The following is an 18,314-nucleotide window of genomic DNA, read 5'->3' on the forward strand; positions in this document are numbered from 1 at the left end:
GTTCTTGGTAAAATCCATTTCCTCAATCCTTACTCGTAGACTACTCTACAACTCGTAGGTAAATTAATATAAAAATAGATTTATTTTTCTTTGTAGAGACACAATCGCACTGCCTAGTGATTGTAGAGTGCTATTTTGTATTATACAAGTACAATAATAGGAACGAACTTTTTGTACATACGTTCTAGCAAAATAGCTTTAAAGCGTTCTACAATAGAGGCCCACAATTCTAAATTGGATTGATCTTTTTTTTGTAACTTTATAAGGACTATTATTTTTTTAAATATTTGTTTCATACAATTTGTTAATTTATCAAATAAAGACTTGCCATTTAATATTGTTTAATAATTAATGCCAAATACGTTCCATACGAGTTTAAATATATCAATAAAATGGCGGCCGACAATGACATTAGTTACGCTAACGCCACGTAATTTATAAGTGTTGTAACTGCGCAGAATCTAGTCATTATAATTTAATAATCATTAGCATTTTTAACGCATCTGTAGATTATATATAATATATAGACTAGTCACTTGTATTAGCTCTTAAATCTCTGTTATCTCTTCAAAGTTTATTATCTTTAGTAGGTACCTTTTTCACAATATTCATGTCTGAATTGCTATAAAGTATTGCTAGTGTACTGTGTATGTTAAATATGATTATGACTCGAAAACAATTAACGGTCTATCAATGATTATAAAAATAATCCAGTGTCCTTAAATGCATTAGGTTTGCATCTATAATTATTTACGTCGCTATTTCTAGCTTTATCTAATTGCATTATGACGTCACTGAGGTGCAGCTATAGTTATCAGAAGTAACCTATTAAAACAATATGAAAATTGTGAAATTGGTTATATATTATGATGTAATAGATTTTATAGATTAAGAACAAAGTCCGATGGAAATTTCTCAACGATTCGTAGTGCATTTATTAATACTTCCATGTGTTAAATTTTATACCGTCTTATACTACTCACCTACAATTCACGACGCTTTTAATTATAAGATCGACATGTAGCTTTGGCTTTAATAAGGCTGTAAGCTTGCTATGTGTCTGTTTATCTACATATTTACTATAAAGTCTGAATCGAACAATTAAACAAACTTATTATTTTTTCTCTTCCGAAATATAATCTTCGGTTTCTGGGTTTAATTTAAAGTATCTGACGTTACAAGTCTATTAATACTATTTTTTTTCTATTAGCAGAGGTGTGGGGTGGAAGAGTGAAACTATATTAATATCTTTGTTTAAAATATATGTAGAGTATTCTGGCCTTAATTTAACATGACCAATTTTTGAAGCGTCGTGTTTGTGGAGCCTAACTCCCAATATAAATATCCAAAGTAATCAATAGTTTAATCAAATGTGGTTAGTGTTAGAAATATTAGTGTGTATAAAGCCTAATACTCTCATTTGTTTAGACTCCTCAGACCTGTTTGAATTTATTGTTAAATACTGTAAGTAATATGATGTTGAATAAACAATAATATGAAATGTTATTGTTTTATTGAAGGTTATGAAAACACTGTTTTTAAAACCCGAAGCCGGCTTTTAAAAACAGTGCAGCAAATAGCACGCCTGTAATGCAAAGTCCTCGGTGGTACAATTTAGTGAATCAGATCAGTTATGTGACATTGGGAACACTTTGAGAAAATTGATTAAATCGCAGTGATGCCAACTTAGGGGGTTTTTCCCCAAATTTAGGGGAAACAAGATGCCTAGGGATTTATTATACATACACAATTCTATACAATTTATATTAAGTTTCGAACGCAATCAAAAAACTAAACCGAATATAAAATCCAAGGCTGGCTACAGCTGAAATACCGAAAGACAATAATTTTAATGAATGGCTTAACGGACAGCTTGCTCATGTGTCAAATTTGTTCCTTTTGACCGAATGATCAAGTCATATTCAGAATATCAGCAAAAGCAAAACGCTCCAGGCTTTTGCCTTTGACGAAATATTAGAAGCTTATCCCAAAGACATTAAATTACATTGTGTTACAATGAGAAAAGGAAACAGTGAAGCAATTCGTTTTTGTTATAATTCTGTCTCGTTTAACTGTAACAGAACAGAAATAAATAAATATATAATGAACTTATGAAAAGAAAAGGAAAACGCAAAAAATTGTGTGCCGAAGAAACGTTAAGAAAAACTGAACTCGAAGAAAGTAAAAATCGTTTCAGTTTATTATCATTAATATTACCTATTCGATCATTGATTAACGTACCTATATAAATTGTAAAATGTAGGTACTCACATCAATACGACAGCTATTTTTAACTACTTTAACGTATTTTAATTCATATTTGAAACTACCTCTCAACAACAAAAACTTCAGAGGTTTTGGATCGACATTTAGGGGAATTTGAAGTTGGTCCTAGTTGAACATTTTTTTACATTTTATTTTTAATTTTTAAGGAAACTGCAAGTCTTAAACCCATAAATCAGTAACATATTGTGTCAAGCAAGTATCGCTACCCATACTTGCCTAAAGATAAATTATGAATAGTAAGAGTCTTACCCCAGCTCTGCAAACCAATCTCTGTTGTACTATATCATTATACCTCATTTACATTCAGTCCCAGCCGCTGCCTACCACTCACTTCGCTTTCAAGTTTCGGCAATGGCGTCTGTGATAAATTCTCCCTATTCGATTCTCGGTGTATAATAATAAACGCCTGCTTTGTTACAACAATAATTAAGTATATTTCCAACACTTCTTATTCTTAAACAACCACACAGCTTACAATTTAACGTCCGTATTGGTCAAGCGGATCGGTCCGAATACCCTCACTTATTTTAGATCGTATCAAGACTACCCGTCATTATGTTCGTAACTGTCGGTATCGAATCAATCAACTTACATCGAGTAAAACATATTAAACAAATACAATCATCAAATAATCTATACTGTAAATTATAAATATTAATTATAAACATAATAAAATTGTAAAGTAATAACATATCATCATAAATTCGTTACATCGTGAATCAAGTACAATCATCAAAATAAAGTAGCTTGTAAATTGAATATAAATATTATTTAAAAATAAACGTGATTTAAATAATAAATTTGTAAAATAATAACAAGTAATCTTAAATTCATTACACGTCGAAATAATTACAGCGGCCAGAGAAATAATTACAAGAGTCTGATGTATCGCAAAAAGAGGCGCTCTCTTATTCTATTTCGAATTAGACATTAGCCGTTGACTACAGACTACAGAGTTCAACGGTTGATCGCGTGGCGGGATGCGAACAAGGCTACGTTAATGCCTCGAGCGATTGCTACGCGACGTCATAACGACGGCATAGTTAAAAAATTGTAACCATTTATTGATAATTTATAAAATTAAATTATTGTCCGGAATTAAAAAGTTCAAATAAAACCACGATATATCGAATCCACATATTATATTATAAAAGCTTTTGAAATCAAGTATAACTTTCCGAGCATTCAATATAATGAAACGTCAAACGACGCACTTTGCTCCGAATTAATTAGAATAAAAGGTACCACTTAAATAGCATATCTCAGGATATTTATGAATTGTGACACCGAAATGCCGATAACAAATATTCTCTAAAATGGATATTATATTCTACTAAAATATTACAAAGATACAAAAACAAAGATATTTCATCTGGACTCTGCTTCTAAATATCGAGAAAATCATAGTTAAAATACCAATAGTGGCTCTAAAATCAAGTGGGAGAAACAAAACAACAAGTACGTTTATAATTATTTAATGTATTAAGTGCAGTACATTAAACATAGGAGACAATTCGACTTTCAAATTCAGCATGAAGTTACTTATTTTCAACATCAGGAATAGTGAGATCCATATTATCACGAGATGAAATGAAATTGGTCACAGATTCCAGTCATTGTATGGGCTCTCTTTGTCTCCGTTAACCACTCAAACTAAAAATACTGCTGTATTAATCAATTAATTAAATATAATTTTGATTAAGTTTTAATTAATGCAGCATCAGTCGGGCCTCGCTTATACGTCAGTTGGATATTTAATATTGTATGCATTTTCTAAACGCCACACATTTGTATAGGGGCTATCAAAAAATTGTGGAGTCCGGGCGTATAAGCGAGACCGCTTGTCGGCTGTGACGTAGACGATCACGTACATTGACCACGTACGCATCCATTTGCCGACACAAACACACTATTAAAAATAAAAAGTTAACACTCTTGTATTTACAAAACACCTGCAGTTAAAATATACGATACAGTTGTACCGAAGTCCGACGCGTCCGACACATTTGCAATGTTAACGAAAGTGTGAAAAAATAATGAGCCTACATATTACGGGACGCGCCGGCATATTTTCTTAAGTCCTATGCTATTTTTTGTTTTTTTTTTTTACACTTTTTCGCATTTTAATACAAGAAACCTATTATATTATTAGTTAATAACCTTTCGATATCCATCTAGTGCATTCAGCGATAGACAATACACCTCATTTTTCGCAATCTCATTAAGTGTTGAGATGTGAGAGATGCGAAACATTGAGATTGTCAATTTAATTGGTGTTAAACAGTCGACTGAAACAATCCGAGTTTGATATCGCCCGCGAGCACGCACGTATTAATCTCCAAGTCAGATGTAGGCGCTACTCAATATGACAGCACTTAAAATAGCCCTTATATATGACAATCCAAACAGCTTACAATTTTATTTTACAAGCCCATCTCGTTAGGCATCTCTAAATGAATATTCCTATTTCTTATTTACATTAAAATTTGTTAATTACAGTATCATAATCGCTCGCGACCGTTATCACGTACTAAAATTCAATAAACACTAGCTAAAGGATAAAACTAACATTCAAGAATTATCGAACTATCAATTAATTAATGGCCCCCCGCCGCACGTTAGTCACACGACATTGTTTTTGCGTTCAGTCCAAAAGCGAGTCGTGCGCTCGTGAGAATAGGGGCCCAACGTTTATACATGTCAACAAAAACGTTTATAAATGTCACAAAAACCATAAAATATTCAAGGACAGGTTAATCACTGAAGCTAAATACGGGACTGTTATCTCTATACTATTTAAATTAAAGGCCTCAATAAAAAATAATAGTGTTCATTGGCGGTTATTCCGCACAAATCCACTCGTGTTCCTTAGGGCACGATCACCACGCGTTCGTCACTAGAACTAGACGGCCGTTAGCTACACATTGGCCATTATAGGCACTGACGATTTGGAAATCAAAACCAGTCGCTCCAATAGTTACTGCGAATCACTTGTTCACATATGACTTGCCTGACATCGCTCTAACTTCGGTCCGAATATGTTAAAATTCACGACTTAATTGAATACGTGGGCGTACGTTAGTACGGTATTAGTTACCATGGTGACCATTCTTTTCATAGGAAAACATTGTAACCATGGTAACGAACATTAAACCACTATTTATCATAAGGTCGTTAGGGTTTGTTTGTGTGAAACATCTAGTCACTTATGTTTGAAATCAGAAGCAGTAATACTGCACTGGTCAAAAGCCAATTGTAGCTAACGGCAATACGCAACACTAATGCGCACTTCAATAGGTATCGTCGCGTCGACGCAGCACTACGCCGGCAGCGTACACACGGCCACGTCACACCACGTGACAGATGACAGCTGACAGCTGACAGCTAACTCACGTCGCAAGACGCTATCGCGCTCGCTTTCTCGCCGGGCCGCCTGCCGCTGCCGAACGTTGTAATCTCTTTCACTGAAACAGAAATTTAAAAAAATTATAATATAATATCACAAACACTTTCTCAAAACATTATTCACTTTTCTACAATAAACTATGAATACTTATGATTTCATATGAAACACTAATTAATGGCCTACAATTTGATCTTTATTTTAACACCATAATAATTTTTAAATAAAAAAACGTGTCATTACTCTGATAACTAAACGTGTCTAAACTTAGTAAAAACCTTTATACTATTAATAACTTTGTACAAACACTACCAAAAATCATAAACAATTACCATTCCATTTCGAATCGTCCTCTGATTACATATTTACACAATTAAAATATGAAGATTCATCATAATATTTACTCAATTTATACAAAATTCACAATATTCTAATTATAATAAATGACACATTTCTATGTTTTAGAAATCACTGTCTCTTTTGTAATTTATTCAATTTTTTCCTATTTTATTCAGACTAACGAAACATTAGTGCAATAAGCCATTAAATTTTTTTTCATAAAAATAAACAAGATTTACTATAAATTTTTGACAGGACATACTAAGCCTTTATAGTTTTATACGTATAAAAAATACTATTCGTTTAATCCCAAATATAGTGAGAATAAAAAAACTATGTTGAACTTAATAAATAAATTTAACAGGCACCGCAACACAAACATTGAACTTTAAATAAATACCCCTATATCAGTTAATTTTACAGTTGTTAAGTTTAATGCAAACATGTAAAAATTAGATACGCTGGAAAATAAGTTCTGAAGTATTTTTTATTAATTCAAAGATGAAGGGAACCTATGGAAAATCGCAAAAATTTCGCACTTATAAAATGTACACCAAATATGAAAAATCTTTTAGGATATAGCAGTTAGCTTTAACTTCAACTGGCTTCCAGATTGATGGCCCTTTACTTGCTTAGCTTTCGTGTCTTGCATCGACTTTACCTAGAAATCACGTTAGGAGTTGTATTGGGTCTGCTCGAACAAACGTAAAATCGAAACCTAGCCAAGATCTACGTATACGTATGGAACTAAATATAAAAAACTTGAAGCAAATATTCAGCGTATTCGCATCACATTACTTGAATAGGCATCCTATTTCAATATTTAGAAGTGTTTGTACTATAACAGTGACAAAAGCTACGTCTGTTTGTTTGTAACTTGTAATAGCAATGCGATTTGTACGTTTATGTGTACGCAATTTTGAACACAATCATTATTGTACGTTACAGAGTATCCTTAGCCCTGGGCACTTAGTGCCAAATGCCAATGTCTCCTTTATACGCGTTAGATGTTCATCTGTATGTGACATTGTTGGAATTGCATATTTAAGCAATATTCTTTTGCAGAAATAACGGGCACCTAAGGAAATTTACGTTCTAAGGACGCTTTGTTGCAAGAATGGAACGTATTCCTCTGTGATTTTGGCCCTCCTTACTAGGATTTAATACTTTTAACTTGATTAACACGATTATATATACACAGAATACGTCAGACAATTAAATTTCACTGAAATCGTCCTTATAACGCTTTTTTCTGAGGTACCCGTTTTCATTGCAAGATTATAATTTTTTTATTTAGCTTGAAAGCCTAAATAATTATATAAAAGTCTGTCCACAAATTAATCTCAAATAAAGATGATCATTTGATGACCAGTCCTTCAACATTAACATAGCTTTAGTAGTTTTCCAGATATGGACATCTATTCATTTCTAGAGGGGACATATAGGTACCTATATAAATATTGTTGCCAGGTCTTTCGAGGTTGGTTTAATTTTTCTAAATGACTTTTATTTTACATCGCTAATGGGCGGCGGCTGCGGATGCGGCGCTGGCTGGCGTCGCTGCACAGAGGGCGAACGTCGGTCGGGCGCCGCGCCAGCCGCTGCCCCGAGGGTGGCAGACTCATTGTGCTGCTTGCGTTGACGCAAGACGGTCCAGTCGAACGTGTAGTCGTACTGGTAGCTCATCGTTCGGAACAGGATACGGAACAACTAAAATTAAAAAAAAAATTCATATTTCATTATGCGTGAGACTTAATTAAGAGTTCTATGCCATATTAAATAAAAATAAAATAGTAGTATTTAAATGTATAGCAGATCATCTTTATAAATAAAGACCTCACGATGTTTTAGTCATTCTAAATAATCTCAAGGAAAACATTGCTGGCAAAACTAATAATGTACAAATCAACAAATAAGTTCAAAAACCTACTAGATGTAAGACGGAAAAAAATCCTAAATGGTATAAAAAATTATATGAAACATCGCAAGGAAACTGTCACAGCTAAAAGTTAGGCAGAGACGGCTGATCACTTATTTATCTAGAAAAATCGATGAAGACTAAATATCCAAGATACAAAAGGCTTGTTGCATTAATTTTCTAATGTAGTAACAACTAACCTGTCTCAAATACATATAGTCGGGAGACTCTTCGAAGGTTAGACCGCGGCAGTAGTTCAAATACATCGCGAACTCCGCTGGGAAGCCCTGCATACATTTATAATTATACACATTTATGAAAACAATTATTATTGCTTAAGTTGTTAAATCATCCCACTCTCATTTGTAATGCTGAAACCTCTAATCCGATGATAGACTCTTTAAAAACATCATTTACAGAAAATTTATTTTACGATATTCAGATTATTACACATGTATACATTTAAATGAAATAATATTGTTAAGTTACTTATTTTAATAACTTATAATTCTTTTTTATTACACACGTAGGTAGTCCTGGAATGCGAGGCTGTGGCTAAACAACATATATAAAACCTCGGAACCGTGAGGTCGTTCCATGAAGCATGGAAAGTGGGCAGGAGACTTCTGTGCTTCTGGAAGGAGCTAGGCTGGCTAAGTTAGCCAGGACTTTACGCAAAACGGACCAAATATGAGTCTAAGTGCGGAAAATGAGTTCACCAACAATACCATATTACCAACGTATATATTAATATTTATATTTTCTTATTTAAAAATTATAATGTACTAAAATGCCTGAAATCTTTCACAATTCCAAAATTACTAACTTCAAGTAGGTACTTGAACTGTAGCGGTGAGGTCATACGAGGATTTGCATAACCCGTTATGAGTAACTGATATAGGTAATATTGGTTACTTTTAATTACAGCTTATTTAGGTCAAAGTCTGCACTAAAACAATACATTATGACACAAAATAATAATTAGCTTATGTGACGAGGAAAAGATTAACATCATACAGTTCAATTATGACGTCATGTAAAAAACTAAGTTTTGCTTTGACTTTTTTCTATATTTTTCAGAAAGTTTATGGAACTTTCTGACCACAATACGGTTCAATACCAAAATAATGAAATATATTGGGAACGAAATCACATTGTACAGCAGCGATTCCGTGGATTTTTGGTTAATTAATTACAATTGTATAGAGTAAGCAGCTGCATTAAAAAAACAAGAAAACAAATGAGAAAGTGAATGTCTAAATTTCCCTCTCTTACGGACTACAGTACTATACAGTACCTTGCAAAGCACCTCGACGGGCGTAGACATCTTCTTCTCACTGATACGTTCGTACTTCTGCTTCTTGGTGATGGCCTTAAGGCCTTGCCACGGCAATGATCCTCTGTAAAACAATTAGTTGAATCTTCTCTCTCCGATCGTTCTATTTTCAAAATACCGGATTTATTTATCGTAATTTTTTCTGCAAACGTATTTGACAGTTTATAGAAAATTCTACTCAAACACTAAGCGCATTTAGATTATAGCGCACCCATTATGTAAACTATTATATCATTGAACAAAATACGTAGGTAGTACAAATTCTAACTTGTACTATAAAAATCTATTATAGAATTTGAAATAGCTTTGTTTATTACATTGTCTTTTGAGCTGCCTTTAATGCGTCGGCGGAAACAATTCCACAATACTAATATAGTAGATGTTAAATATCGATTTTTAATTATAACTTCGTTTAAGTAGAAACTCTTTTCTATCTGTTTTGTATTAGAAAATATTAGATACTAAGTAACATTTGTAAACGATAGTGTAAGACGATAATCGGAATAAAAATCACAAACCTATTAAAGTACATAAGGACGTAGCCAAGTGACTCCATGTCGTCCCGCCGCGACTGCTCAATGCCAAGATGCGCGTTGATCGATGCGTACCGAGCAGTACCTGTATATAATTATAATTATAATGAGCTAGCACTTAATAGAATCTATATTTTTCACATAATGTTATTCCTAATTATGATAATGTGTGAACTCTTTGGTGTATCGGTACAATATATATTCTAGGGTCAGAAGAAGAAACAGTAATTTTTTGCTATTTACACATTGATTTTGCTTGAAAATGAAATGCATTTTCAAGGATTCCTACTAAAATTCAATACGTTTATATACTATTATTTTTGCTGATAAGAGGGGGGGGGAGAGAGGTTAAATTTCAAAATTGTTACTCTTCTAAGCAATGCTTGAACAGCCCCTTTAGCTTAGACAATAAAAACAACCATCGTTACCATTCTCTTTAGATGGAAATCGTTTCCATGGTATCAAACACCAACATGTTATGTTATGGTGTTTGTCTAAATATAGATTTAATAAAAAAACATTCGCATTTAGAGAAAAATAAAAAAAATACCCCACTTATGTTTATTAAATGTATTTTCGATGTTTATTTCATGTTTAGAGTTAGTCAAAATATTAACTGATATCACTTAAATATATGACAAAAACGTACGTAATTTAGGCTTTATCTAATTTTGCAAGATCAGTTAAGTGTTCATTAAAAGAGAGATTTCATATTCTCGTATAATATTCATATAATTTTTTCCAAATTCTTGTACTGTATATTTTATTAATAAGACCCAGATTTTATTACTTTTTCATGCTTATGGCAGAGCAATTCAAGTACGGGGCTTCACATCTCCTCTCATACATTCATGAAATCTAATTCATTTACTAGGTACGTACATACACATAAACGCCTTTCTAAAGACAGGATTATAAAAACCCAATTTCACGGTTAGTTCGCTGAAATTTGGGGCCATGTGACTCACCATCGCGAACATTTAAATGTTACGTAACACAAATTAGAAATCTCCTTACGTATTGCTTCACACGAAACCAACCTTGTATTCTCATTGTAATAGTATGATTTTATTTGGATTTAGTTTACCGCGACTGGGTAGATTTAGGTTACATGTACCTAAGTCAGGTCTAAAACATGATATTGCAATATCACTCAGAAAATCTAGATACTTGATAAGATTATTTATTCCAAATTAATCTTATTTTAATTTTATTCAGGAATAAATCCATTTCCGTTAATAATACTTAGTTATTTTTGTCTTAACCATCAAAAAACTACTAAAGCTATTCGTCTTTGAACATCTTTTGATGTAAATGCAACGGACGCTCACGGACATTAAATTCCTTCAGCGAGTGCGTTGTCTACCTTTTAAGAATTAATACGTTTATTTTCTTGAAGGACGCTTAAATGAAGGAAGCTGGTAGCACATTGGTCAATGTTAATGAGGTAAGTAAGTGATTAGTTTTAAATGTTTTTTAATTAGTGTCCTGCTATAAATTACCCAGTATCTTATCCCTAAACATGAATGAAGATGTGTATCACAAGATCAGGAAAATATATAGATAAGTAAAACGCTGTGGCATTCAAGCTAGTGAACCAACTCAATGTTGTCCATACAAAACTTTAATTTGTAGCTACTTTTTAACGTTAATATCAATTAATTTAATGATAGTGAATCAATAAAAAATTTATAAAACGATAGCGCAGATAAGGGGGTTGAGAATTTAAAACGATTTTCGAAACGCATTGGCTAACAATATCTGTAGTTTACGTCCGACTAATCACAGATCTTGCGTTTTTTGTACACTCATATCCTCCAAGGACAATTTCAATGCTGGATAAAGTCATTTACTTTCTTCATATGTTATAGCTCATATTATTTTATATTAACAATAAAATGACATATTAACAATAAGCAGGTATGTACAATTATTATTATTAAATTTAATTTTAATAAACTTACCGGTGAGGTTCTTATCCTCGCGATATGAAATGTGAGATCGTGTCCGCAGATCCCGGTACTTCTTGGCAAGACCGAAGTCGATCATATAGAGCTTGTTGCAGTGACGTCCGATGCCCATAAGAAAGTTATCCGGCTTTATATCGCGGTGAATGAAACATTTGCAGTGGATGAACTCTACACGACCCAGCATTTGATCTGTTGATCAAATAGAGACGATTTAATTATATACATAAGTTTGGGTGAAACATGGTGACAGCAGCGCCAGTAGTAATCGCTAATAAACTTGTTTCCATGTGATACATTTCCTCTATTTTTGTTCATTCAACTATATACATGTAATTTAAATTAGCATAGAATCGTTTTCCGAAAATTAACGCATGATTAAATTAATTACAATTAGAACAAATAAAAAACAGTTGATTCGTTCACAATAATTTGGGACCAGGGTTCACTCCTTTGTCCAAATTTAGAGGCGTCCAGACCTCTTAATTAAGCAGTGGTGGTGAGGTCAAACTTAAACATCACGTTTGAATGTATTGCAGAAGTGTGTCAGGAAGTTTTTCCTTCTGTAGTACTCGTTAAAGACTAAATGCATACTTTATTGGAATAACATTAATATAATAACTCCTCCATCCTTATGATACTACAATATGAGAATTTAAAGTAAAAGGCAGTAGAGTAACTATAACTTAAAATGATCAACTTTTATTAAAATATACTCCGATAAAAGGATTTTGAAACATGTCCCGTCTCAACTGAAAAATAATGGCAGTTTACGATCATAATTATTAAGTTTTAAGAAGTATGATTTAGTTACATAATAAAAAAACACCGTTAACGATATTGAAAGGTGATTTGGTCGAGTATCAAGGCATGACTTGCATAAAGTGCCACTGCCAGTAGGTACTTTAAGAGTTCTATAAGTGATTTTGTCTCCTTCGTGCCTTCTCCATCTACACGACACCGGCGAAGTACCTTGTGCCCAGTTAAGCCATTAAAAAAAGTGATTTTTACAAAGACTACTGTCTAAATACCAAACTGGACAGAAGACGGATAATGCAATTAAATAACGGGACGAAATGAACCAATATTCATGTTTTGATATGAATAGCAAGTTATTATTTAACCCAATAAGTCTTCCCTACTTTTTTTAAAATCTGAAATATACTTTGACAGTTTCTATGGTCTGTTAGGCTGACATAGATAAAATTGTGTGTCGCAAGTTCCCACGTAAAAACACCTGCACAAAATGCAATGTCACCGGAAACCGCTGAGGACACGCTCATGTAACAGTTTGTAGGAATCGTGCTTCTTATAAAGGTCGGGGTTACTTATTTCCATTGTTTCCAAATAGTTTTAATTTATAATTTAATTTTGGTAAAAAAAACCAAAGATTTTTTTTTGAGTTAGTGAAAACATCTACTTAGAGATCACGGGCTGACAATATTGAAAATCGAACTGAATCTAGTCAAAACTTCTATACTTATAATACATATAAAGCTGAAGAGTTTTTTGTTTATAATAGTAAGAGCGCTATTTTAGGACTTACCAATTCTAGTTAATAGAAAATATAAAATTCTATTTTAGTTGGAAAGTCTAAAGAACCACCACCAAACCCGCGGGGAAAAGGTAGAAGTAAATATATCAAGTTAGCCACAGTATTAACCAGATCGTTTGAGGCCAAAAGATTAGATAGATAGACTTATACCTAACAGGTTATAGATTAACTGAATATGAAATAAAAATTATAGTATGCATTAACAAAATCATTTGCAAAATACGAAAACCTAATAAACGGATTATTATATAGATTCCACAATCAAGGCAACCCGTGACTATTCATAATAACTTTCTAGCTATCCTTGCCAACAATACACCAAATAAACAGTCTTTGAATTAAGGCCGGAGTATCTGACCTTACCAATGACCGTGAATCTAATACATTGCATTAACGAGTCATTAAAAAAAATTACGGTAATTGTTTAAAAAATTATATATTATATTAAAATTTTGAAATTGTTTTGATGCATAAACAATAATTTTAGTAACACTTTAAATATATATTAAATAGTTATTTTTTTACAAACAGAGGCTCAACAATAATCAATACTTATTAAAAGATTTGTGTTAGAAGTGTTCTTGTAAAATGAAATTGCCAAAATGACATAGTTAAATTGTTCAAAATTAAACCAACCTGCTAACATGAGAACAGTCTTGATAGTAAACTGCCGTGAGCAGAAATTAAAGAGGTCCTCAAGTGAGGGACCCAATAAGTCCATCACTAGAATATTGTGGTCCCGCTCGAATCCAAACCATCTGTAAGACAATTCACATAAGTAAGAGAGCTAAGTTTACTGGATTTGTTAATAATTAACAATGCAGGACCTGAGATCAACTTAAATAACTAGAAACCTGTATATTAAAGTCCAATATTGTAGATAAGAGTTATAAAAGAAATTATACAAATTTCACCTTATATGTGGTATTCCAACACCGCCTTGGAGCATCTTATACACTCTACTCTCATATAACAGCTGTGGGTGCCGAGCCTTTGTGCTCTCCACCTTCACTGCTACCTCCTACAAAAAGATGTTTTTTAGCTTTATAGCAATACAATAGAATTTACACTTATATTCAATGGCTATAAGCCAGTGCCCAAGGCTATTCTTATCTTATATATTATAATCTTATACATATTACTGTGTCATTATATTGTTCCTTTTTAGGACAAATCACTTTTAGAACAGGGCTTACCAAATAAAAAAGACTGACATTAGTATAGTGTCATACTTTTAATTAGTTACACAATACCATATAGCAGCACTCTTGGTTTAAAAGCATTATTAGGGTTTCTGTACATACATTATTTCAAACTTTTTATTCAAATAGGAACATTTTTTCATAATACACAATAAATAATACCAAGTACAGCTTGTAGCAAATATATAAGTATCTATGTTGTACATATATGAAATATAAATGCATTTACATACTTAACATAGATAAAATATAATTTCTTAAAAAAGGATGAAGTTTTAAAAAGTTTCTGTTTATGAAGGCCATAAACAACTAAAACACCTCATAAGCACATAATTTTAATACATCAAATTCCAGAAACTAAAGCCTTATAGCAGTTATAGCTGCAAAACAAAGCATCATTCTGAAATTTCGTTTAAATAAAATTTAAAACTCCAGCTGATAATGTAATTTTGTAGGAAAAATATTGAAACTCTAAATGGACTTAAATAACTTCATTATCATATCAAACTTAAGAAACTATCAACTACATATGGACAATATGCAATAATTTACACAAGAATCAAGTCCTTGAAAAAAAATATGAGATATCTCTTACATATATAAAGTATTATTTGTTTACAAAATTTTAAATTAAATAAATAGATTAATTACTAAAAAAATAGTATATCTATAGTGTAATTTAAAATTAGATGTATGATTTATATATTTTATGAATATATGTGAAACAATACACTTGATAACTGTCTGAGTTTTGTTTCCTAGCAGCTGCTAAGTTGTTACTAATTTAAATATGACCTAAATTATAGTAAACTTGTACTTTGAGAATATAAAAACAATATGCTTCTGCTAACAAGTACTTGCTACGTAATTTAAACCAGTTTGATTTTCTGTAATAAGCAGTTATTCTGTATGACCTACTAAATTATATACTACTAGTTTTACAATCAATAAAGAGACAAACAAATATAAATATTGAATGATCGAGAAAATCTGACGCGCCATTAGCAAACGGGCTTTATCTGCTCTGATTTCTAAGCACACAAATAGACAAACGATTAACATCTGTAGTGAGTTTTCTTCTCATATTACGACAAAGACAATCAATCGACGATCAAAGTGGAAAAAGTCATCTAAACACCAGTTACGATAATGATTCACTTTATCGATATGTCGAATGATAATATAATTCTATACAACCTAATAAAACTTATAAGAGGAGAAATCATCACGTACAACTGGATTTAAAATGAAGTAAAGGTGTCGTAATGTAGACTTAACAATGGCATACATAGTCAGTGTATAAAAAAATTACCTCTCCGTCTGAAATGCATATCGCCAAGAAGATATCCCCAAAGCTCCCGCCGCCAATTTTGCGGACGAGGTTGAATTTTTCAGCTATTACTAAATGTTTTCTGGTTATCAACATGCGTTCGAACATCGCCATTTTCTCCTGCCTTCATCACTCGCTGTCACGAACTTATAATAAATTTCTTCGCACTAACACGAAATATCACAAATACACGTTTCAATTTTGTCTTTAGTCTTGATTAAAACACAAATCACTTTAAATAAGCTACGCTATTCCTATAAAATTCATTTTGAGGCGATTAGTAAAAAGGTGTCGTCAGCTTATTTTACGTGACGTCACAATGGCAGTGATGCCACATTTAAAAATCGACCATAAAGAATATAATTTCTACCATTTTCTACAGACCGCTACCAAATACTTCCTACTAATTTTGTCGACGCACATGTAATAATTACTTTCCATTTTTACAAAAAAGTTTTGAATGTTACTTCACTTCATAAATAAATTCAAAATACGACCTCTTCGTGTAGTATTTTTTGATGACAAACTTATACTTATATTCAAAGCTTACAGTACAATAAAACTGGCAACACTTTCATCATTTTAACTGTGCCAACACAGATGGCGGTATTTACAAATATTCTGAGGGTGTATTTTTTTTTATCTGATTAGCCATATTATTTAAAAAAAAAATTTTTCAGAAGTTAAAAAATCAAAGTGATTTAATAAAGGTGTATGACATAGTATATTTTCCTTATGAAGTATATTGGCATTAGAAATACAAAAAAGTAAAAAGTTTTTGTATTTCTTAATCATGTAAATATAGTCTACAACACATCTTTATCAGTTTATATTTCGCTTCCATATAGCATATTCTTAATGTTTCATCAAACTCATAGTGGACCCTTTATTTGATCTGAATACTAATGATCAGCCACATTATGAAGTGGCCAGACATATTATGTAGATTGAAATATTTTTAAACATTCAAATAATGTTTGAAATAAAAAAAAATTCTTTGAACACACATATACTAAATTAGCTCTATTTATAACAATAACCCCATATATTTTAAGTTCTATGTTTGATTAAATAAGAGGGTAAGTAAACAACTTTCTGTTTTTAAAAATAAAAACTATATAGACCTTAAAGATAAACACTTTTTTGATAATAATAACAATAAATATGTTTGTTTTATTTAAATTTAATTAAAATTTTTACTCTGTTTCGGTTTCATAATTGCACAATAATAGAAAACTTTAAAATTTAATTATCTAAATGAATGTATGCCTTCTTGATTAATAGCTGCATAAATATAGTAATAACTTATAATTGTGTCTGCTCAATAGTTTTAGTATAAACTAAAACATTACTTATTACAGTTACATATACATTCATTAAATTATGTAGAGAAAACCATTTTGTATGATCTAAATTATATCTTATCTTTGATTACTCATGAGTTAGCTGATTTAATTTAAATACCATTAATGAAGAATGATGTTATCTAAATTTATGAGTTATGAGATACCTACTTAAGAAATACACAAAATATTTGTATTTTGATTCATGCATCATTTTGCATTTTCCTCAGGTATGTTGCATAAAAAAAACCTCCACCAGATACCTCTCATACATAAATAAAATTGTAAGCAATAAGTGCTCTCGAGATTTAGCGCATAAGACAAACATTAAAAAATTATCACTCACCTCGCCATTTCCAATGTTTATTCCCAAATAGATATCACCAAAAGAACCACCACCTATTCTTCTATTTATCCTGTATTTTCCCGCAACAAGACAGTCTGCATGTGCATATAATCGCATAAACGACATTTTTGTTTTATTTAATTAAAATGAAATAAAAGCAGTGGCTGGGATCACTATATAGTTAATTTTGACGCGTTGACATTTCTTGCTAAAAATTAGATTTATATATTATTAAAAACCAATATATTGAAAATATGGAAAAATAAAATATGACAGATTGTACAAATTCCTTTTAACTAATCAAATTGTTATTTACTAAAACTTATCAGTTGTCAACTGTCAAGTGACAGAAATAAATGTGTTGCTAACATTAAAAAAAACAGCATAGACTCATAGAACAATAATTCGAAAAGTATAATGTCGCATTTACATTCAGCCGTAATAAGCAAGGAAGTGGGCACGACGAGTGTGTAAACGCGATACTTCTCGTGCCACTACTATTGCCAGTCGCACTGCCCGGCGCTCCCCAAAATGGCGGTATTTTGTTATTCGATATCTTTTTAATATCGAACATAATTATGTATCGCAAAAAGAAACAGCGCGGCCGCTGAATTATTTCGACTTCTGCCATTGCCGAAACTTGTAAGCGAAGTGAGTGGTAGGGCAGTATGTAAACACACACTCCTATCGATCCTGCAGCAGCAGTATTTAGGGAATTATCGTCAGGGGCAGGGGCTGAATGTAAATGAGGTATAA

The 18,314-nt window shown here is 32.0% G+C and overlaps 1 protein-coding gene across 4 annotated transcripts; it reads right to left on the reverse strand.

Moving 5' to 3' along the window:
- Positions 1–3,745: 3,745 nt before the first annotated feature.
- Positions 3,746–17,817, reverse strand: LOC110998930 (casein kinase I). 4 transcript variants are annotated; one of them, XR_006750489.1, is made up of 9 exons: positions 17,559–17,815; positions 14,252–14,358; positions 13,974–14,095; positions 11,780–11,974; positions 9,801–9,900; positions 9,244–9,346; positions 8,147–8,233; positions 7,478–7,738; positions 3,746–5,750 (listed from the first exon to the last, which is right to left on the reverse strand). XR_006750489.1 is itself a non-coding variant. In XM_022267744.2 (9 exons), the coding sequence occupies exons 1-9, from the start codon at positions 15,981–15,983 to the stop codon at positions 5,748–5,750; spliced, it is 1,044 nt and encodes a 347-aa protein (XP_022123436.1). In that variant the 5' UTR covers positions 15,984–16,209; the 3' UTR covers positions 3,746–5,747. The 4 variants fall into 4 exon arrangements, 2 of the variants coding, with proteins under 2 accessions (XP_022123436.1, XP_022123435.1); XR_002600375.2 differs by lacking the exon at positions 17,559–17,815 and adding an exon at positions 15,852–16,209; XM_022267744.2 differs by lacking the exon at positions 17,559–17,815 and adding an exon at positions 15,852–16,209 and having other exon boundaries at positions 7,544–7,738.
- Positions 17,818–18,314: the final 497 nt, after the last annotated feature.

The sequence above is a fragment of the Pieris rapae genome, chromosome 11 (genome assembly GCF_905147795.1).
Source record: "Pieris rapae chromosome 11, ilPieRapa1.1, whole genome shotgun sequence".
NCBI classification, from domain to species: domain Eukaryota; kingdom Metazoa; phylum Arthropoda; class Insecta; order Lepidoptera; family Pieridae; genus Pieris; species Pieris rapae.